At 43.0% G+C, this 23425-nt stretch overlaps 1 protein-coding gene across 4 annotated transcripts in view; it reads right to left on the bottom strand.

Moving 5' to 3' along the window:
* myo16 (myosin XVI) overlaps nt 1-23425 on the bottom strand; it is a 109587-nt gene that overhangs the window by 56688 nt on the left and 29474 nt on the right. For all 4 annotated transcript variants that reach the window (XR_003933158.1, XM_030111287.1, XM_030111288.1 and 1 more), the window contains 4 exons: nt 21469-21738; nt 10555-10625; nt 10038-10181; nt 2679-2787 (listed from right to left, as the gene is read on the bottom strand). Coding sequence is in view for 3 of the 4 variants with exons in the window: in XM_030111286.1 (XP_029967146.1) it covers nt 2679-2787; nt 10038-10181; nt 10555-10625; nt 21469-21738 (594 nt within the window). In the remaining variant the exon portion in view is untranslated. Of the gene's footprint in view, nt 1-2678; nt 2788-10037; nt 10182-10554; nt 10626-21468; nt 21739-23425 lie in introns of those variants that run through there.

Genomic DNA, 23425 nt, shown 5'->3' with positions numbered 1-23425 from the left:
ACCAGAGAAAATCCATTCAAGCTCAGGGAGAACATGCAATAACAAAGATGAATGGTTGTACTGATAAACAGAGAATATAATCTTTTTCAAAGTGAAACATACACATGGGCATTTACATGGATTTCAGGAATGCTTTACTTTCAATTCCTGCAATTTCGTTCTTATTTAACCTTAAAGCTCGTGTCCGGAGTTTTGAAAGAGAGAGGTTTTTTTTTAATCCAACGTCTGGAGGTTCCGCCCTCCCTCTGCTTTCATGAGTGACCAAGCCACGCCCCTTTAATTGTGCACGCAAAATATCTGTCGGGTGAAAATGAGAGCCTCCGAGTCCTACAGCATCCTCCATGTTTAGCTGTTTACGGTGGATGTTCAGCAGACAGTGGATATATCCGAGGTGAGCACGGCGGCTGCTGTGTAGCTAACTCACCTCTGCCTGGGCGAGCGGCCGTGCTCTCTGGCTGCGTGCACACTTTGATTGACAGCACGACAAGGCGGAAGCTCGAAGTCTATTGGCTGACGCTGACCGGCGCTTTTTTGGATAACATGGGGGTCTATGAGACGAAGGCAGGGCTGATAAATAAATTTTTATATTGCTTTATGCTAATATTATAGTAAAGTATCGAACCAAACTAACAGATTTAAGCTCTGTTGAAAAATGATACATACATTGGAAACGAACGGAAACTCCGGACACAAGCTTTAATGGTCATACAGGGATCCTCACAAGGATGAATGTCCTTACCAGGATCAAATGCTCCCATCCTGTCAGTGTTTAATAAGACTTATGTCCGAACCACATATGAGCACATTCATGAAATTGTATCCGAGGAAACTTCCCAAACCGAGAAACAGAAATTCCAAAATCCTGTAAAATGACTTGTATACTTGAGCTGTAGCAACTCAAAATAAAGTATTTCAGTGACTTCAGGGATTTTTTAACATGTTTGACTTTAAAAATGTTCCCAGTTCATGCAGAACTAAACTGCTTAAGAGGATTTGGTTTTTGCCGAGTATGGTGTAGCATGATAGCGGTAGCGAGCGTCGAATGTATGATCTGAGAAGGCTGTTGGCTGTTTGCGAGCTATTCCTGTGTCATTTTTTTTGTACAAATTGACACCAAACATACAGTATTAAATCTGTAATGTCGCAGCTCGAGTAAATCACCTAAACAGACACTTTTTGCATGTAACAATCCTGCATCGTCGACCTGAAGGAGGCCACTGTGAAGCCGCGGTACACTGCGACCTTGGTCAGCAGCTGCAGTCTCTGAGGACGAGTGCAAAGCTCCATGAGCACATGCATGATGTTGACCCAACTTTGGTTGCTGTTAAAGGGTGAATTGATTGTCAATCAATCTATATTTCACTTAGAAAAGGACTCTTGGGTGCTAATAGTGTTTTTCCCCAAGCATACTGGTTGAAATTGTTAATCGATGGGTAAGCAGATGAGAGCCTCGGACCTTGAAGTTATTTGAGCCATGTTCAAAGGAGCACAGGGGGTCACGGCATGGATTTTCACCAGGTATTCGAATTTTCTGTGTGCGTATGTGTGTGCGCGCACGTGTGTAAAAAATTGACAGAAACAAACTTGATGGGGACCGGGAGCGAGCCGCCACGTTGTTATAGCAACAGAGAGTCTCTGTGTGTAAGACTGCGCCTTGTGGAAGAGGGGGGGGGGTGCAGGTAGGCACACGGCAGGAGATCACCACCAGGTAGATAGGCACAGGCACAAACGTGTGTGTGTGTGCGTGTGTGTGTGTGTGCGTGTGTGTATTTTGTGAGCTCTGAGCGTTGACGGGATAGCCGTCTTCAGTTGTCATGTGATCCGGCCCGGGGTCGCGTTTGGCCGTTGGCAGCTGGATGAGGGAAAACCCTCCATCACTGTCTTTATCTCTTTCCTTCTGTCGAGCCTCGTCAGCGTCGAGCCACTTCCTCTTTCCGATCTCTCTGCGTGCGTTACTGTAAACGTTTGGCACAGTTCCCTCCCGTCTCCCTCGTCCGCTACCATCGTCCTCCCATTTTGCCATTATCTTTGTGATTCCCAGGCCAGAGAATTAACCCTTTCTTCGGTTCCCCAATCACCATCTGCTGTTATTAGGCCTGGAGGTGCACCTCACCTTCACTCAAGCACACACACTCACACATGCACGCAATTATTCTCATACACACTTATGTAGCAACACATCAGTGAAAGCTTTAGCTACGACATCTACCTTTATGCTTTACTTCTATACATTGAAGACGTGATTAGAGGATAAGTGCCTGCATGATGGATGTATCCGGATGCATTTAGGCACATTTCAGACATTATTTTTTTCTTGCATATAGCTGAAGCACAAACACAATCACAGAGAAGAGAGCAACCATCCATCCATCCAGCTTCTGAGGTTGCTCCATTCAGGTTATATTTACAGGGATTGAAGCCAATCCAAGCATAATATTGGTTGAACAGTGAAAAATACCCATTTCCAAAAACTCTGGGACGAGATATAAATTATACTAAAAAATTAAGAAGGATTTAACAGGAAGAACATGCAAACGTCCCAATAAAGGGATCAGGGACAGGATTCAACCCTTGATCTCGATATGAAGAGTCAGCAAAGTAAATGTTAAATGTCAACATCTTTGTTTTTTCCCTTCCTATTGCGCCACACATCATTCGAACAAGGAATTGAAGTTTACCGTTTTCTTCCAGGTGCTTTCGGAGGATGTAGCTGGTTTCAGTTCCCTCGAGGGCGTAGTCCAGGGGAATGTTTCCGTTGATGTCCTGAAGAAGAATATTCACTCCAGCCTACCCAAACAAAACAAAAACAACAAACAAACAAACAAAAAAACTATCAAAAAAGAACAAAAATAACATTTTAGCTTCAGCCATTCATCAGACTTGAAATAATGATAAAGTGGAATGTTTTATCTTTAGTTTCCAGATACTTATATCTTAACAGTACCGCGTTACCAGACAATACCGTGAATTAAGAAAAGCACCTCTCTGGGGGGGTAAAGACACAAAGCACTGGTGACCGTTACCGGGCGTTACCTGGGTTAGCATGCACGCCTGTGACAAGATTAATTGTGTGTTAACTCAACAAAGACCGTGGCGGAGCAGTCTTCTGTCATGGCCGAAGATAACGCCAGAGGCCTTCCCCTGGGCTCCTTTAATGACTGTTACTCACAAAACAACACAGTCGTTGGTCACAATATGGTCGTGATCGATTGCCTCACTTTGGGGCAACACTTCTGCTCTCATTATTTGTGAAAACGATGCAACACTCCCACAATAAAGCCGAAAGGTGTGAAAGACAATCAATCCGTACTTTAATGTACTGACGAAACAACGGAGCTTTTTCTCCAATTCATCTCATTTTTACCATTATGTCTTTGAGTTTGGATACTAAAAACAGCACACAAGTGGCAACTGTCAAGATTTGGGTCATAAAGTGCTTCCTGTTGTTTGGCTAGGCCGTAAAAGACAAGCCAGCATAACGATCGCGCTGGCCGAGGCCTGATAATAGAGATGGGAGACACTAAGTGAGGGCCCTTGTTTAATATTTACAGCTAATAGAATTCTAACGACCCAGTTGCAGTGCAGTGAAGAGATTTATAATCGAGTCCTCGAGCAGGCTGAGAAGGGGTGGAGGAACGTAAAATCTGGGAATAAGCTGATGGAACAACCTGGAGGCTGTTAACCTCTGAAAACCAATCAGCAAAACCAAGAGAATCTCAGCCTCCAAACCTCACAGCAACTTCGGGTTGTTTAATTCATTAATAATTTAGACTTTTTTTTTGTTCTTTTTACTTTTGAAATATGTTTTGCAGATATTCAGAGGAAAGATTTTTTTCATCCAAGAAATCTCCTGGCGTTGGAGTCGGACGCAGCTCTTGTGAGGTCTGCGGTTCCATTGAGCGCCCATCTGTGTTATCTCGTGTGAGCTGTTTTCACTCACTTATGAGGGTCGAATAGGGGTTAACAAAAGGAATTAATTAACATCAACAACTATCAGCTGCTGTTTCATGACTATTCATGAATTTGGAAAAAAAAAAAGAAAAGGCGCCTTATCTCAATATGAAGCGCTGCTTGAGGAGCAAAGGATGAGATGATGAGTGAGCCAGTGGGAGAGAAATAATATTCCTCACTGCACCCACCCACACATGCAAGACCCCCAACCTGTCTTTACTCTTTAAATGTCAAAGTAGGGCTGGTCCCTTTACAGTATAATCCTTGGATTTGTGTATTGCATCAATGAGGAAAACTAAATCATTTTCTTTTTGTTTCTCAGGACGCCTCTGTATCTGTAACCACAGGTGTGGATTCATGTGTGTGCAGGCATGGTGAGCTGTGATGCTCAATGTCTGAAATTTACTCCAAGATTCAGTAAAAGTCAAGATATATCTCATTCAGGAAGACACACTGAGTAGCTTCACTTAAAGACTATCAGTCAGAAAAATTGTTTTTAATTTCCAGTGTCTGGAAAGAGAAAAAGATGAAGTCCTAAACCTTTTTAGTCTTACCTCTTTTTGAAATAATAAGTTGTTAAAAAATGTATGTTGTATAAGATAATAATAATATAATATAATACATTTACAATAATTATAAAAATAGAAAAAAAAATATTAAATTATTTTCAATTTCATGCTTGTGAATACACTTAAGTTATCTTACAACAACACATACTTGTATACCTGATACCATTAAAATTACTGCATCTAATCATTAAAATATACACAACATACAAAAACCACTTATATGTTATATGTGATATGTTGTATGCTTAGGGCTCGATTTGTAAATCGAAAGAAACAGATTTGGGAATAAAAAGGTTATATATGGAAAGGAAAAAAGTAGATTTTTTTAATTATTATATTAAGACAAGGCATTACAACTTCATTATAACCATTTTTTATTAAAAAAATACAACAAATGTAATGATGTGATATAAAAAAAAGTTGTACAAGACCATAATGAACGCCAGGGAAGCTTCAGTTACAGAAGCTTACTATGGCTTTCATTGTCATAGTAAAGCCACAAAAACTAGAGACCATAAAAAATGGACTTTACTCCCTGTGTTCATTGATTTTAACAAAATAGTCGCTATTTGATGTGAGACAAACGGCCCAATTTTAAATTTAGAGTTGATAGAGGGTCACTCTGCAATATTTATAAATAATAATACAATTATTTGATATGTTTTTGTTCAGTTTGCTGGTAAAATAGCTAAGATGGCTATGCAGAGGACATTTTAAGATGAGTGGTGGTGAAAATAACCAAGCAGGAGAAGCAGTGTGACTGGAGGTGATCCTAGTGTAACCCCCAGTGAATAACACCTTATACTGTATCTGCTAATTTGGAAAAATAGCCCTGAAGACGTCTTGTAGTGTTGGAGGACAACAGTGTTAACACATAGAGAAGCCACGCTCTATGAAAATACCAGATAGTTAACAGGAAGATAATCAACAATGAGGAACTGTGACATGTTAATGTGAAAACGCCTTCTGTCACAAACTCACAGTCCCAGACAACCATCAGTAAAGAAATAATTCATCAAGACTTCTGTTACGGTGCACAAAGACCAGCAGACAGAGATTAAGTAGCAGGAAGGATGATGAGTGAGCATGTCATACCGTGATATAAATCCCAATCCTCGGTTCGCATGATAAGTGTTGACAGATATAAATGAGTCGGTGGGGGCCGACAGCCACGCTGGGTTAACAGGTTGACTTCTGAACCGAAGCGCGACCCAGACACATAATGACGGCTGAGTCCGCCACGTCACTGGGATGTGCTAATACGACGCTGCCGGTGGTTCATAATGGCAGTTAAACCCAGTGACTGCTAGGAAATCAATAACAACTAGTAGACAAGCACTGAAAGCCGTCCCAGGGGCCGTCGCCGCTGAGACGGACACGTTCGCAGTGGAGATCTGACCATCGGAAACTCGGCTGCCAGGGCAGAGCTCGTCTGAAGAGACATGATGTAAATTAGGAGTGCAAAACAAGCTGCCAAACGATCAGAAACGGCCTTCGTGATGCTTCAGTAGTGATTAAAAAAACCAAAAAGATCAAATTAATTTTAGTCTTTCAAAGAGTGCAGTTCCTAATTTGTCCACTGGGAGGTCTTTCTGAGACACCAAATAGCCAAAAGCAAGAAGCTTTGGCACCAATGAGAAAAACTGAGGCCTTTAGGATTTGCGAGTTTTTAAGGATTATACCTTTTATTCATAATTAATAGGTTTTGTTTAAAAATGCATTAAATTTGAACAATACAAAGATGAATCCACTATTCTATTTTTTTCTTTTAAGGTGTTGGTGTTTGGAGGACGTAACACTGCTTCAGCCCAACTGAGATCACACGACTACAGCCCAAACCCAGGCACATCGCTGTTGTACTGCGCTCCGAGTTCCCCTGAGCAAATGACAAACTTTCAGCGCTGCATTTCACAGCACGTTTCGGAGACACGTTGCCCTCCTAAACAACCTTTCCAGCTGTGAGCTTTGAGTTGAATATGGAAATCACACCTAAAAAAAACCAAAAAAAATCTCTCACTTCAAAAGTGGGGTGTAATACAAAAGCAGTGCTTATACTGATTGCACAAATCATGATGAACAGCTTCTGTAGGCTGTAGAACACAAGATGCTACATAAAAACCAAAAAATAGTTTCCTTTATGACAGTGTGATGTTTATGTTGCACATACAGTCATATCTCTTGTATCAAGATATATATTTTATTCAAAAAACAAAAAACAGACATGAGCAACAGCAATGACTTCAAACTGCTCAACTGAACGGACAACTTACTGCTTTGTTTTAACCAGTATTGCATAAAGCGCCAGTTAGGGACTTCAAATATGGGGAGAGCTGCGTTACCAATGGCGAAAACCAAAAAAATAACCTAAGTGATGTGGAGTGGAGTTTACAGAAGCCAGGGGCTTGCTGTTAGTCATTTAACTTCAAAGGACTCAAGAGTTCAGGAGTTTTAAATTCATCATGTACAAGCACGGAAACTGGGTCAGCTCTACAACTGTACCCCTGCTGGATTTCTAACACACACACACACACAAAATCAGAGTTGGCAGTGTTTGTGGATCGCATGATGGCAGCTTCGAGCTAATGAAGCATCTGAGTGAACTCAGAAAAAAGTCGGAATGAAAGAAAAATCAGCAAGATAAACAAAAGAAGTCAAAAAGCTAAAAGCAAGAAGGCAATGGGGGTTTAAAAACGGTGGCGTGCAGAAGAACAGCAGTTCCAGCAGCAACTTTGGGATGTTTTCATGTGACAGCACATGTTGTCATTTGTCCGGGCAGGAATCTGAATCAGGCCAAGCACACTTGCTCATACATCCTGTTAGAGTCATGAAGTCACTTCGATATGGGGCGGAACGTCTTCAAGACATATGACCGGGTTCACTTGACCTGATTCAATTTGCTTGAGATGCTTCCATGTAATCAACTCTGCCGTGCAGCTCCAACTCCAACTCCAATTCGTCTGTAAAATAAATCTTCTGTTCATATAAAGGCAACCAAGATGTAAATTGAGAGCTTCCATTGAGAAAGAATTCAATAAAGACTGAGACGTGTAAATTCAAGATTAGAGGGGTTCAATATACTGGACTCCATTTAAACAACAAAAGATGCACTTTTTTCTGGATGTTGCCGTTTTTGAAGAACAAAAAATCCACTGAGATTAAACTGATTCAAACTGTGATTTAGTCTATGTGAAGCAGTTCATATAATGCTGTTCTGAAACCACGCATTTGTGACAAAAAGCTCTTCATGCTTCATCTACAGATGGAACACCAACACCAAAACAGACATTTTGTAAGCTGTGAGTAAGTCGTTCATGTTTTTCTCTGGTCTGGCGAAATACCTTTAATTACCATGCAGAGGTCATAAATCGCATCCCCCCCTGCTGTAAAAATAATTAGGCATAAGTGGGTAATATACTTAGGCCTGATGCAGAGCAGGACATCTTTCATGCTGCTGTCAGGAGGACAGAATCAATTCCAGGGTTAATGAGGGCACGCCTCCTACGGTAAACAGGAGTTCAGTGGAAAGGTAACAGAGCTCCCGTTCACACTGGTCTGCTCCGTAAGGACAGTGTGGCTGAAGCTTACAACACATGGCAGAAAGTGGAACTCTAGCACCTAACCAATCACCTCACACACATCTCACATTAATAAAAATGTGTTTTATGAACCGACGGCCATTTGCATTTTGGCAGAAGCGTATAAAAAGACAACAGCTCCCCGTCATGTGATCTTTATATGTGTAGTAATTCGACCGCTGAATGGGTAGTTAATCCAACCAGGGTCTCAATAACAAATGCCGCCAAAAGCTAGGGATGCGTTAGGGACTGGGTTGGGGATGACAGAGTGTAGAAAAGGCCGGCTCCCCTGCTGTTTGGAGGCAGGAGATAAGAGAATTAACATTAGCGCCAATCCGGATGAAGAGCAGCAAATGCACCCCGACTTCTCATCAGCCCCCACCCCACTGCTACTTCCCCACAAGACGAGCTCGGTAACATCTCCGTCAGCAAATTACACTCCATTGTGTAGAAACTGTAGGCAGGAAATCAAGGACACAGAAGCAGAGGACAAGGAGAGAGGGGGTGGGAAGAGGAGATGCGGGCTAGGACACAATAGATTAGTACATATTAACGTTGCTGTTCCTTCCTGTGCCAATCAAAGATAAGGGTGCCAGTCAAGCTCCTCCAGTAAGACCACTCTTCCCCGTCTCATTAAAATGGAAACGCAGCACATTCAAAGATCCCCCATTTAAGCCCTGATGAGGCAGCAGCTGGAAAAAGGAGCAGGAAGACTGGGCACTGGCGGGGTGTGTCGAGGAGGAAATGGGTGTGATGATGAATAAATAGAAGAAGAGGGATACTGCATCTCAATCGGAAATATAGCTTGACTGAAGCTATTTTTACCACGGGGGGACAGGAAGAGCCCCGGGGTCTCCTTTCACAAACCATATTCACATGCTTAGGATGTCAAGACAGAAAATTGAAGGGTCCAATCCATCCTTGTGTACACAAGGCTATGCTTGCTCAAAGGGGCAGAAACGGAGCCTAATAAAGACTTTTACTATCAGAGAATGTGATCAGTTATTAACAATCATATTTCACACGGCTGAAAAAAGGCTCTGCCTTCATTCCCTCACCCCCTGCTCTCCTCCAACAGAGTTTGAGTTTTGTGTCAATATGGCCTAATTTACTGGGAACTAGTTCTGTCTTGGTAGCGAATGGGATACACTTAGTTACTGCCTCCCTGGGAGCAACAGTAAATCTCTTTCCCTCCGTCATGGTGCAGCCCATCATGAAAGCATAACTCACTGCAGTAAATTCCATGTGGCACAGCCCTATCACGCCCTCCTATACAAACCAGGCAGCCTGCATGAATCTTTCCCGGCACATGCAAATACGCCAACATGCCACATGCGAGACACCGCCAGTCGAGCAGTACGCACTAAGCACGGGCTGACATGTTCGGTTTATGCGCCGTTTGCCTGGGAGCTCTTCAGATATTCCCTCGCTCTCAGGAGTGTCTCTTTCCAGCCCCACAGACGGGCGACGGCAATCACTCAGGGCCCAATCAGCAGAACCAGGCTGCACAGGTTCCTCCGGAGCTCACGACTCCAATCCAGCCTCCCCGGGTCTAATCAATGCCAGCAGAGCAGGCCCGGCCCACCGAGTCTCTGGGTCGGATGTGCATGCCCTCCCCTGCAGCTGGCACCGCTCTCATTATGGACCTAATCAGTGCAACGGCAGCTCTTGTCAAGACAGACTCCACAGAATAGGCTCTCTTTGATATCACGCTCATGCAGAATTTCTAAATACTTTTATTTTTAGAGACCGGGCTGTGCTTCTCAGTGAATAGAAAGTCATGTTGCAGGTTCCACACAGTGCATGCTTGATCATCTATGGTATATGCTCCACTGACACTGAATATCTGAAGTGAATACGTACATTTGCAAAATTATAAAGTGAGTCTTTGTATATTCAGACTGCCACGCTCCTTAATAACATTGTCAAGTGTGATTCTCACCAGCAGCAGAAGAAGCAGCATGTCCGCATGGTCACACACGCACGCTACATGCAGGGCCGTCCACTGGTCCTCGTCCTGCAGGTTGACATTCAGGCCTCGCTCGATCAGAAGCTCCGCTGCAAACACATTGTCGTGGCGAGCGCACTGCAGGACACAAAAATCAGTTGTCACCTTACTGTTGTTTACAGAGCAGCGTACTCTGAAAAGCATCGCTAACGACAAGCAACACGCGAGTGGCTTGGCGTGCATTTGGCATAATTATTGGATGCAAAAAATGTACTGTGCAGCAGTGGGGATAATTACACCCTTGTACCGCCACTGGGAAACTAGCAAATTGCTAATAATAAAGATATGGAGACTGGTTATTTGAAAGTCAGCGTGTAAAAAAGAGTGGCAGCACCATGCGATGTAGACTAGTGATAACCATGTGTTTTGTGGTTCAGTTTGGATGCAGGAAGTCAGTGAAAAAGCCAGAGTCAGTTCATAGTTTATTAACAGGCGTTTGGTTATAGCTCACCAGATGCAGCAAGGATCCCCCCGAGGGAATTGAAGTGTTTGGATCGGCTCCCTCTTTCAGGAGACGCAACACTGCAACACAATAAACGCCCATACGTCAACACCTGCTGTATGTGGAAACAGACAGTGCGCTTTAAGGCATGAAGAGCAGACACACACTGATCCGTGCCACTCACGATCACAACCAATAAGTGCGGAGTGTCCTCTGACTGTCCTTGCTGTGTCAGGGTGGATCAGTGTTACGACTGCGTGTGTGTTTAGGAGCTCCTTGCTTCAGCAGCAGGTCAGAAAGCCTTCGGGATTACACACCATCACATCAGATAACGTGAGCTCCAGTGAGCGATACAGCCCAGTAACACACTGACACAGAGAAGACACAAACAACACGAACAGGCATCAAGCATTCGAGCAAAAGAGGACACAGCAGAAGGCTGAAGAGGACCGCCGCGATTTCAATATACAGGCGTTTGCATTGGAATAGTAGCAAAAACAGCAGAAGACAGTGAGAAAGTGAGACGGATAGATAAACAGAGGCGGTAATGGCAGAAAATGAGTTTTCAGGTCTGAACATGTGTGATTTCAGTGACCCTGACAGCATAATATGGATAGATGGATGCAGCAAAACAACCACAAATGCCAGACAACCTTCCCCCAAACACCACATGCAGACATCTAAATCACATTAGAGAGAAAAAGCAATGTCTCTGAAGACAAACAAGAAAAGGATTTCTATACAAGTCCTGCTGATGACCCCCATGAGGTCAATTCACTCAGGCAGACATACTTAAATAACCTGAGCAGCCCACGCCGATTCAGCACCGAGCTGGTCGGGCCGAGCACAGCTTGTTTCACAGCAGCAGATGGGGGTAATCCTGGTCACATCCCAACACGTACACTTACAAACCGGCCAAACAATCCACCTTTATACACCAGTCATAAAAGTAACAGGGACATAACAGGACACGTTGCCATCCGAAATAAATAAACACAATAGTCTAAATGACTAAGAGACATATTTGAAGATTTAACGCCTCTTAAAAGTGTCAATAATAACTAAAATGAGAGGCTCTCTAATTTTGTAACACATCAGCCTTAAGCTACAGCTGTCGTACCAACATCTACATGGAGATCATATACCAACTGGCCTTTCCTGTGATCCCAAACACGTCACACAGGCATGTATGGACTCGTATCAAGAATAGACTCAGGAACGGACCGATACTGATACATAAACATAAAGAAGTAACAAGACACGTCTTCATTATGTATATTTCTCTAATTATCAGCAATATTGTTTAATTCATGTCAGTTTACTCAGTTTAAAGGATTTTCACCTGCACATACACCAAACAGCCCGAGCAGCTGTAGCACACACACAAATTATTTCTGTCTGGCTGTCAGAGCTTAATGGCCTTTAAATGGTTTTAAGGGAGAAAAAAAGTGACCAGCCTTGGAGCCAATAAGCGCAATAATCGGAGTACACTGAGAAGATTCAGGACTGTAAAGAAACAATTAATGCCCATCTGATGCCTAAAGAGAGACGAGGGAATACATAATGCTCTGGCAAGCTTTATGTCACAAAGCTGCTCATTAGTGAACACAGAGCGGCGTAATGTGTCTCGTTTCCTTTTCAGGACAGATAAATTATAATCTGAAGTTTAGTGTCTGCTCTGAATGGCCTCCTTTCTGCAAAACTGCACCTCTCTCCGCGCTTGTTGTTGTCGGGCTTTGATGGAAGAACCTGCTCGAGTTTTATGGCACATTATTGAATGAGTCTAAAGAGAGGTCGAGGGGTCAAGAGGGGCATATCGACAGCTGAGCAGTTAAAGAGAAAAAGTGTTTGACAATATGGCCATTAGAAATCAATACAACTTGTCGTGCCATTAGTAGATTCCTCAAGAACGACGAAGAACTATTTCGTCTCAGAAGCAGGTTTCATATAAAAAAGTTATAAAAGAAAATCGACAGGACTGACAGACTTCCTGAGGTTATTAGTCCAATATACTGTATCCGCAGAAAGAAAGTGTACTTCACTGATCCTCATGGGGAAATTATATGTCAGTATTTAAGTCATCCATTCATCGTTAGCCTGAACTGCACAGGCGATGAGCAGCGGGCTGCCATGGACTCAAATCGATTCAAACCTGCAAACGTCTGATGAAAAACCTGCTTCTTTAACTTCCAGGTCACAGTCTGACTGCGTTTTCTCAAAAACCTCATATTATTAACAATCTCGGCAAGTTCTTTCAGACAGTCTTTGCCTATTTTATACTTGTGGACGGCCGTGGCTCAGTTGGTCAAACAGGTCAACTTTCAGTCCCAAGTACTGATCCTCCATTTCACGGTGACCATAAGTCAACACACTGAAACCCAAAAGGCTCTTTACCGAATGGCAGCCACTGAAAGTACCATATGTGTGGGTGTGACTGATCATGTACAGCAGTTTCAGAACACTAAAGTGATGATAAAGTTCATTTATGTAAAATATTTGGAATTACTTAACTTCAAAAAAAGTTGATCTCTTGCCTTTTCCTTTGAAATATTAATCCTTAATGCAGGAAATATGGTAGAAAGCCATCCACCTTCTGTGTTACTTAATTCAGGGTTGTGGGTGGCTGGAGCCGATCTGTGCCATAGACCTTTAAAAAAATATCTGAATATTCATTCAAAAATTCTAATGAAGCTAAGGCAACTTCCAAGTAAATGAAATCTAGAATCACTCAACGTTAGTCTTTTCAGTGAAATCTTCCTTCTTTATGGATCTACACCCCTGTGGAACAAATCATCAGAGACACAACATTAAAAAAAAATTGTACTCAGAGGAAATTTCATAACCTTGAGGCTCAGATTTGATTTAAAAAGTCGTGCAATACAGTGCAGTTTGGCACAGAGTGAGGCCCGAGGACTATTGACACTTCGTCTTTTCAGAAAATGACCCCATGAAAGATTGTCTGAGAGTGGAAACATGCCAGCAAGCCAAGACGAACGGCGGCACATGAATCGCGCTAACCTTTCAAATCACAGCTTGACAGTGGCGTGAATTATTTCTCAATATTTCTTTAAATCAAACAGACATCCCAGAGAAAAGATTTCACCACAATGAGTGAAAGTCACGTGTCAAGTGGGCTGAGGCCTCTAAACTGTTCCTTCAAAAACAAGAAAAGCTTCACATGACATCTTATTCGTTTCGAACATGCAGTTTCATATTATGAAGTGTTCATCTGGAACAAAAGGCAGCATCAGCTGATATTATTATGTATTCTTGTAGTTTTGCAGGGTGGAAAGAAAAAGGTTTATCTCTGTTGTAATGAAAGTCTCGGATATAAATCATAGAGATTTATGTTCACTGAATAATTTACAAAGTCTCAGGTATATATGTGTGTCCCACTGCAACAACAGTAATTTTCTTTCCAGGTTAAATCTTTCTATGACAGTTGGTGTTTGATTATATGCTGATCTCAGGTGTGTATGGGTTTGCTTTTGTTTGCACACTTTATGATGTTCCTCGTGCACTTTTGGGGTTCGAACTCGCTTGCAGGAACCAAAATGCCGGATGAAACTTCACATGCAAGCAAGGGTTGCTAGCAGTAAGGTGACAAGCGGGTCAAGGTTAAGGTAACGGTTTTTTTCTTTAATTGTGATGACTAAGTCGCCCCCAGTGGTGCCAGTGCTCAGAGTGAGGGACCCGCTTTTCAGTTCTGATTGTGATTGCACAAAAGAAAAAAAGAGTGTATGTAAGTTTTTAGCACCAATCACAATGACTGGCTCTGGAAACCGATGTAAAGGGAGAGCCTGAACAAAGTTAATGGAAATGCAGTGTATCAAAATCTGCAGTATGCACAGGTGTGTGTGTGTGTACATGTATGTCTTTTACCTATATTGTGGGCACCATTATCTTTTTATACACACTCCAGGACACATCTGACACATCGAGGTTAAAAAAACTAATTCCAGAAAATAATCACTGAATTTTTTGAATAAAGCAAGTTCTAAGGTGAGACTCAGGTGAAGATTAGGTAAAGGTAACGGTAAGGATAAGCATAGCAGCTGTCATGAAAGATGGGGCGTGTGTGTGTGTGTGTGTGTGTGTGTGTGTGTGTGTGTGTGCGCGCGTGATAAGTCTATCAGGAGGGAATTGAGAGTGAGCGCAAAGCAGAGTCGGCTGTCGTTTGCCGGAAAATTGCAAATCAGCTGTTGGAGACATATGTGGAGTTTCCATGGCAACCAGATAGGAGCTGGTCGAGGGGAAAGCAGAGAGCACGAGAGGATAAGAGGGAAACCTAAATCAGGTATAGACCGCCAGAGAGAGATTTATCGGGACTTACAGCCTTGATGCGTCACTACCTTCACATTAATCATCGTTCTTATCAACGTAATCTGGAACAACTTCACCGTTTCAGCCAAATAACAATATCCACAATTCAGCCATAACGTTATGACGGCCTTCCTAATATTGTGCATCGTCCTGTCTTGAGCTGACCTGTCCAGGTGTGGACTACACAGAACCCCTGATGGTGTGCTTTGGAATCTAATACCAAGATGTTAGACTGCAGCAGATCCTTTGTATCCTGTAATCTGACCATTTTTGCCTTGTGGCAGCGTGCACTGCTAAAAGAAGCCACTGTCATCCAAGAAGACCATTCCGTTAGGAGGGTACATGATGAAGCTGAGAGATTCGGTAAAGTAAGTCAATGTGGCATCCTCGTAAGAAGAAGGATCTACTGTATACTAGCAGAAAATTGTCTGAACAATAAATGACCATGGCAGGCTTTCCTTCTCCCTTGAGGAATGTGCTCTCCTGGTAAGTAAGAGAATGTAAAGGAAAACATGATTCGTCAGACTCAGCCACCATCTTCCATGCTTCATGGTCCTGCCCTCACGCTCACCTCGTCATGCTGGTGGACAGGGGTCGGCACTGGCACTCTCACTGATGCGGCAAGCCACATGTACAGCAAACATTGATCCACTCAGCGAGTCCTGCAGCAGCCTGAGCAGCAGTAGTAGAATCAGACCACAGAGCAGCCTTAGTTCTTCACATGGTTCAACTACGCTAAGCTTCGTCTAACCTTTCCAACAGGTTCCTTTTCAAACTCACTCAAATCCGAACACTTGCCTGTTCACCTGCTGCTTAATGCAGCCTGATCACTAACAGGCGCCGCGATAAAAGAGATCATCAGTGTTCACGTCACCAGTCAGTGCTGATAAAAATTATGGATAGTTTGTATATTACTAAAGGCCTGAACAAGCCAAAAAAATGTTGCATAAAACGTTAATTACTCCCTTTTATATATATGACAAGCTACCTTCTTGCCAATTTTTTAAATCCCTGCTGTCATTTGTTCATGTTTGTGTCTCATCACCTTTTCAGTGCTCGTAGAAAATTAAAGCTAAGTGCACTTTGTGACTCAGCAAAAGGCTGCTGGGATATACTCAGTGTCTGTCAATATGACTAATCTTCACAGCAAGCAAGAAGTAAACAATGCTGTTCTTGGTTGAACATGAATTCGTGTAGTCAGATATATAAAGCTCGACTGAATACAGGCTTCTTCTGCAGCTACAGTATGAGATTAAATGTTCTTTCCTTGCATCTCACTTTTCAAATCTTTGGCTCCATTTTATCTTGCTGCATGATTTTCTATGAATTTGATCAGATCCCAGTAATGCATGCTTTGTATAATGCCGCTTGTAGAAGTATTGCCAATTGAACACATAAAGCAACTACGGGTATTCTTCACATGTGAGTTCTTCAGAAGCTCGCCCTGAGCTCCAGTTCAAATCCCTCATTTTTATACAGTCAGTATCCTTGGTCCTTATCATAGAATCATAGGCACAAGGACCGTCTCCCCTCCCTGCGCCATGTTTCTGAAATGAGCTCTAACGCTTTTCCATTGTTTCAATCTTGATGAGAAAAAGGCGCACTGCAGTTGTCTTTTTTTTTTTTTTTCCCAATAATGCCTAACCCTGAACCCACGTTATCTCAACAATGAGTTCTGTAAGATGAAAAACGGCTTCTCCTGCTCACTAGTCTGAAGACAATGTAATTTTATGGATTTTAGTTCCTGTGACAATATAAAACAAGCCGAGGAGGACTGGAACTGATCTCGGCTGACGAAAGGAGAAGGCACACCCAGGACTAGTTCAGAGACAGACAGTCAAACACAGATAAGGTCGCCAGTTAACCTCAAACTGATGCATTTAGGAGGTGAACCCAGGAGAAAACACACACTGCTGAACTGGGGATTCTCTTGCTGTGAGGAGAGGGCAACAGCTACTCTACCACTGGAGCGGAAAACCCACTGCTCTTTTTTCCATCAGGTACTTAAGAGATCATTTTAAAAACAAGGTTACAGGCGAAAGAGAAATATGCAGTGCCTTGTTTGTGCATAGTAAATTGAAATTGGGATTTACAAAGTGACTTTAATCAGTTTTCTGGTCTGGCCATATCTGGGGGGGGAAAGTGTTGTTACACACGTCTCCTCATCTGTGAAACGTTAATGGAAACACTCAAACATATGGGGTAATGTCTGAATTCAATTTCAATTTCACATGGAGTCGTGTAGACCTCCGCCAGAAAATGAGTTCACAGAGTACTTCGTCTCTCACATCTTTTGCTTCATCCCGTATTCATCCGTGCAGAATAAACCTCTGAAGGAACATCGATGAGTCATCGAATGAATGAAAAGTTTAATTTTCAAAGGGACTGATAAAGACCGCTGTCACCGCGGAATTTCAAGGCGCTGCCTGAAATCCTGCGTCAGATTGAAGGCGAGTCGTCAAGTCTACAATGGAGTTGTAAAGTAAGATATTAAGACGTCTCTGTGGGACAAGACCCTGTTCTGTCACATACGTGGCAGGTGGTTGACACGCCTTTAAACACAGCAGGGTTGACTGCAAAGAAACGTCAACGCGTTCCACTGACACTCCATTTTCCGTCGCTCCCGTTCCCTCTCGGGTTTCAATTTTAGGTTATGTTACTCTGCATAGCACTGCACGTATATACCTCCTCTTCTTTCACTCATTCACTGCGGAGAAGTGATTACAGTCCGAGTCCTTGTGCCGTGGCTGCATGATGAATCCATACAGATTGATCAATCGTGAAAAGTCAGCTATTCAGACACACACCAGGCAGTAATTACCTTTCTGTGAAGTTCACACAGTGCAACACAGAAAAGAAATAAAAAAAAAAAAAAAACATCCATCCATCCATCTTCTATACCGGCTTCATCCAAGTTACGGCTGCGAGGGGCTTGAAGCCAATTCCAGCTAACGCAAGGCGAAGGACGGGGTACACCTCGGACAGATCACTAATCCATCACAGGTCTAACACTGACAGACAATCACCCACACACACTCTCTTACACCTACAGCCGCTTTACAGTCACCAGTTAAGCTGTGATAAGAAGCAGGAGTTCCTGGAGAGCAGCAGTGGAGTCCCAGGGAAAACATGCAGATTTCAGTCTGTCAACTTTCTGTGACTCTTGTAAACATCTGATCATTTCAACAGGAAAAAAAATCCATCCTAGTGTTTGTTGGAAACAGTTTGTTTTAAGGAGGAGTCTTGTTCATTAAAAACAGAAGCACATTTCAGTATTTTTTAATGTTTTCTTATTCTTTTCTTCTGTCTGATGGGTATGAGCCATTTTCCCTGAGTGGACGATAAAGCCACCGTTGACCTTTGAAAGATCAGGTCCTGTCATCAAACCTGTGTCTAACCACCGCACCACCACGCTCGCAGAAGAAATACCGTTCACCATTAGCAGAGAAGAGTAGAGAAGAAAGCTGTACAAGGTCGCAGTGATTAGTGTTCTTGCCACACAGCGAGGAGACACCGGTCTCGATTTTGGGGCTGAGGGCCTTTCCGTGTAGAGTTTGCATATTCAGAGACATGTGTTCGATGTTAGGTGGTGACTTTCAAGTTCCCACAGGATTTGAGGGATGTGGAAGAGCTGAGCGCTGTTTTAAAGAGAAAACTGTTACACCCATCACAGTACTGAAACTAATTATAGCTCTTAGGATATAATCTGCAGGATAGCTACTGCCAACACTCGACCAAATGAGGCTTTAGTTTTAATGGCTTTGACTAATTGTACACAAATGCATAGTGAGTTATACCTCAACAGTGGAAATTAGTGGCGGTTAGAGGTCAGACTAGTATTAACAAATGTTTAATTAGCATCAGATTAATTGAAACTGTCATCTTAAATTCAACTGAATTCATTTAATAGAAACTTCATGGAAAGGTCTGTAGTCCAACAGGGCTTTTCTGTGCGAAGTTTACATGTTCTCACTGAGCCTGTGTGAGCTTTCTCCAGATACTGCCTCGTATGGCCCAGATAGAAGGTTTATGGTTTAACTGGTACTGACTAAAAAAGTGTCACTGGTGTAATAAGTGAAAGGGAAGACATGATAAATATTGAATATATTAATAGTCACGAAGACAGCAGGTGCTGTCTTTCCATTCGAATCCCACTTTAATGAAGAGATTGGTTTGAGAAAACAATTGTACCAAAGTGTCAACATGAAAGTGAGCCAGATGTTTGCAGAAGACAGGTGGATGGCGCTCTAACCTGGCACATCCACGCTCACTCTTCCTCAGTGACTCTCTTTGTCCCTTTCTCTTTCACCCTTTCTCACATAAACTGTGCAGATGACTTTGCAGTGACTGTGCGCTGCATTGCTCACAGATTGTTTCTGCACCACCTATAAATTTTGAGTTTGCTCCTTTAAAGCGTGCATTAATTAATGCTGCATAGACTTGCACGTTTTGCTCTTTCCTTTACTGTGTTATATTCTCTGTATTCTGTCTTGCTATGTCTTCTCAAGGCCTTAGTTCACCTTTATACAGCAATAACTTCTTCTTTACAGAAGAAGTCTATATCATCTACTGATGATCAGCAGCAAATTAATTCTGTTTTATCAACATTTTCAACCTCATTTCATCCATGATTAAAAAATTTAAGGCCGACAGCGTGAAGAGCGTGAATTAACCATTTCTGCTAGACTTTTCCGATACAGCTTTGATGTAAATGACTTATATTTTAAATCCAATCATCAGAAACACAAATCACGAAACATTCCTGCTCAGTATATCTGTTGCAGTGTGCTTTCCCGGCAGAGGACCGGGTTATCCTGGCAATGTCCATTAGTTATAACTCCCACCATCCTCCGGATCAATCCCCTGGCTCTCGATGCGAGATGCGCTGGTACACATTTCTTTTTAGTGGTAAGGGGAAAACATACAGAAATGCTCCCACATTACTCTCGGGACGGTCCGAGCCTCTGGCAAATCCTATCACTCTTCACAGAAGAGGAAGAAAGCCAACTCAAGCAGCAAGGGTGAACAAAGTGTCATCACTCAGAGTACCAGCACCACTGAAGAATACTTAAGAAGCTTTGTCAAGATGTCGCAAGTGGCAATGTGCCCAAGTGTTTCGGACAAGTGTGCACAGGCAAAGACACAGAAATCAAGTAATGGGAGCAAGACAGGCCAGCATGAACTGAACGGACAGCTTCAAGCAGGGTCTGGGCCTCATGGAAAAACATCTGTACCTGGGTTCACTGTTTTGTTTAGCGTTGATCCAATTCTTGCCTTGATCGCCACCAAAAGGTCAGAAGGTCTCCACAAGGCAAAGCCAGAGACCACTGTGGAGCGGTGGGCGATTAGGCAGACGGATATCCGATTCATGCCAAGCCAAGGAACCCCGTTTTCAGTCTGGCTTTTGCGATTGGACAGCAGCTGCTCCCACAGACCCCGGCTGCATCCGACTGGCAGCCGGAGAGCAAAGATTAACGCAGCAACCTGCAAAGACTCCTGGTCGGCTGGCAGGAATGCATCCGGACAGCCGGGTGAGTGATTGGTAAATGGCATGTCAGAAACATAAAGGATGGCGAGTTTTGGTGAAAATCAAAGCCATTTAGTGTGAAATGGGAAGAGACTATAATGTGAGCTGATTCGGTGAATAATTCAAGGAGAGTAGGCTGAAATGTTGCTTCCATTCCAAGTAGATATTGCAGATCTTATATTCTGAGGATTACTTTTCATGGATATAACGACAGATAAAAGATTGACTATGCACTGCTCTGAGATACAGACAATAAAACAAGCTCTCTCAGACATAAAAGCACAGACATTCATGCTTTTTTTTTTTTTTTTGACAAACAGTAGTGAAAATTACACAGCCAAGCTCAAGTCATGACCAATAACCATTTTCAAATCCTTATGCTATTCTGACTGGGAAGATTTTATTTATCGACAACAGACTTCATTCAAGTGAATCCAGGGCTGGCAAGCTTCCAAACATTTAAAACACAAAGGCTAGAATGGCTGAAGCGCTGCCCAGCATCCGTGCTGTCGGAGAAAAAATATTCTAACACGCCGATATGTGTTCTGTTGCTTTCGCTTGTGATGACGTGGAAACACAAAATGAAACCTGAAAGAATGCAGTGTTTTAATAATCTCCACAGCCACGTCAGCCAGGTCTAACAGCCAAGTAAGTAGATGTATCCCGTATTTTTAGCCTTTATTTCTTTATTTCCGCCCTCTCTACAGTTGTTACCGAACAACAGTGTAGGTGGCAGGGGAGAAAAGCTTGTTTTCTAAAAGTCAAAGGAAAAGAGACTTTCGCTCTGTGAAATGATTGTTTGTTATCAGACATTATCACCTCTGCTCAGGTATTTTTCTGGGCTGTTTGCGTGAGGACGGACACCTCGCTCTGTTCGAGTGGGCACTTTTCCAGCAGAACGAATCGTGTGGCCTGCGGCGAGCAACACCGCTTCCTGCCTCTGCAGCTGCATGTGTGCCACAGCGTGTGTCACCAGTCAGCATCGTCAGCACAGCAGCGTGGCAATCCTCTTCTTTGGGCGCTCACTGCGTTCACGTCCTCCATGCACGCCCACTTGTGAATTAATTTCTCACCTTCTTTGTCATCATGGCGAATGATGGCGTCTTGTAAAACGTCAGCGGGGCCGAAGCGGACGTGGGGCTTCCTGCGGTGGGCGGACGCAGCTCGGGCTTTTATGCCGCCTTGCTGGCGCTGGAGGCTCTTCTCCCGCTCGTAGTACGCCCGGATTTGGTCGCAGCGCATCCTCCGGACTAGCCGCTGGCGCTGGCCAATGGGAAGAGACTCCAGCAAACACTGGTCTATCTCCATGTTCTGACGAAAGACATTACATAGCTGGAAACAACCTGGAGGAGGAGAAGAGAGACAGAAAATTAATTACTTTGTTCAATGACACAAAATGACACAAAAGCATAATATTATAAATTACAGATTATTATCGTGGTTCAGTCTCTGATAGCACCTGTCTGACTAAATCCACAGCATTTAATTGTATTTCATTCATTATGATAACGAGTTAAAGGTGCAATATGTACCATTTTCAGGTTGAAGCACTGACGATAAATCCTCAAAGAATCAGCAACAATCGGCAATGAAGAAACAATCGGTAATGTAATATTAAAGACATCAGTGTAAATGCACTCCTACCATCAATATGTTTTTATTTAGTTTGGAATTCATATAATGCCAAATAAACCTCAGAGCTGGAATAGTTTGGACACAGCAGTAACTTAGTGCTGCCTCCCACACTTTCAAATTCTTACATGTTGCACCTTTAATGAAATCACATGGTAAAGCCTGCTAATGCATCTGTTTGACCAGCAGATGCAAGTTTGCACCACTGTTATTGTAGTCATCAGCACGCATGCCTCTGACAGCCGTTGGCCCAGCTGCGTGTGCAGGCCGTCATGTAGCATATTTACTGTCGAGGATATCTTCTGTCTGTTTAGCCCAAGGGTGGGTTGAGTGAGGCATCACTGCAGTTTATGTGTTCTCTTTTCTTGTCCCAGCGTAGCGATTCTCCTGACGGTGCATAATCTCCCAGACTCTCTGCGGAACTCAGCCAAACAGATCTCATCACAAGGCAGCTGCTGAACCTATTATGGTCTGCCTGGATGATTAAGACGTACACTGGCTGTGCAGCAGGTGCACAAGGAATGAGGGAAACACACACAAACACCGATTTCAAAGAATAAAAAAAAAAAAAGCTGAGTGAAGCAGGATTTTGTTCAAAGTTAAGTTAGCAAAGCTAAAGAATTGTGTCTGTGTACGTGTGTGTGTGTGTGTGTGTGTGTGTAGCGTGACATTGATGGCTCTGATAATTTGACAAAATCAGGTCACTGCCAGCCCAGAGGACAAGCACAATATGAAGTTGAGGACGTCTTCGCTCAGACAGGGTCTGTTGTTCTCCGTGACTCACCAGCTCACGTCTGTTTGGCCCTGCAGTCTCCAGATCTCATCATCCCTTCTTTTACCAAACTCAGCCCGATTTGATGTTATTCTGACCTCCTTAGAGCCCCTTTTTGTCTGTCTGTTGTTCTATCAAGTCCCGTTTTCACTTTCTGGATGATCAATAACACATCGTTCTATCCATCCATTCATAAAGTATTACCACTTAGAAGCCTTTCAAGCAGGAGTCTGGCACATTTTGTGTGCTTCTCACTGCATCATCTTTTTAAATATTCCTGATATGCAATATTCTTCACAGAGTATCAGACTGTGTCTGATTTTTTTAAAGGTCAGACCGGTGAGAGTAAGCGAGTGTTTAGAAGAAAAAAAAGTGTGTAGTTTAATATTAATGGGCGTCAGAGAGATAGCTTTGGGCAAAGGCAAACTATCATTACAACAATGTCACGGCAGCGGGAGCACAGGCACTGTAATAAAAGCAGCAAAGTCTTGTGAGGTCGGTGAGTTATCGCGAAACACACAAAACAAATCTTCTTCTCTCTTAAAGCAAATTTAGAAGCTGTGAGATCACAGCTGAAAAGCCGCAAGACAACGTGGAGAAAGGCTGCAGAGTTTGGAAAAGCACCG

Source organism: Salarias fasciatus, chromosome 16 (genome assembly GCF_902148845.1).
Source record: "Salarias fasciatus chromosome 16, fSalaFa1.1, whole genome shotgun sequence".
NCBI lineage: Eukaryota > Metazoa > Chordata > Actinopteri > Blenniiformes > Blenniidae > Salarias > Salarias fasciatus.
This window is presented reverse-complemented; position numbering and strand designations above follow the sequence as displayed.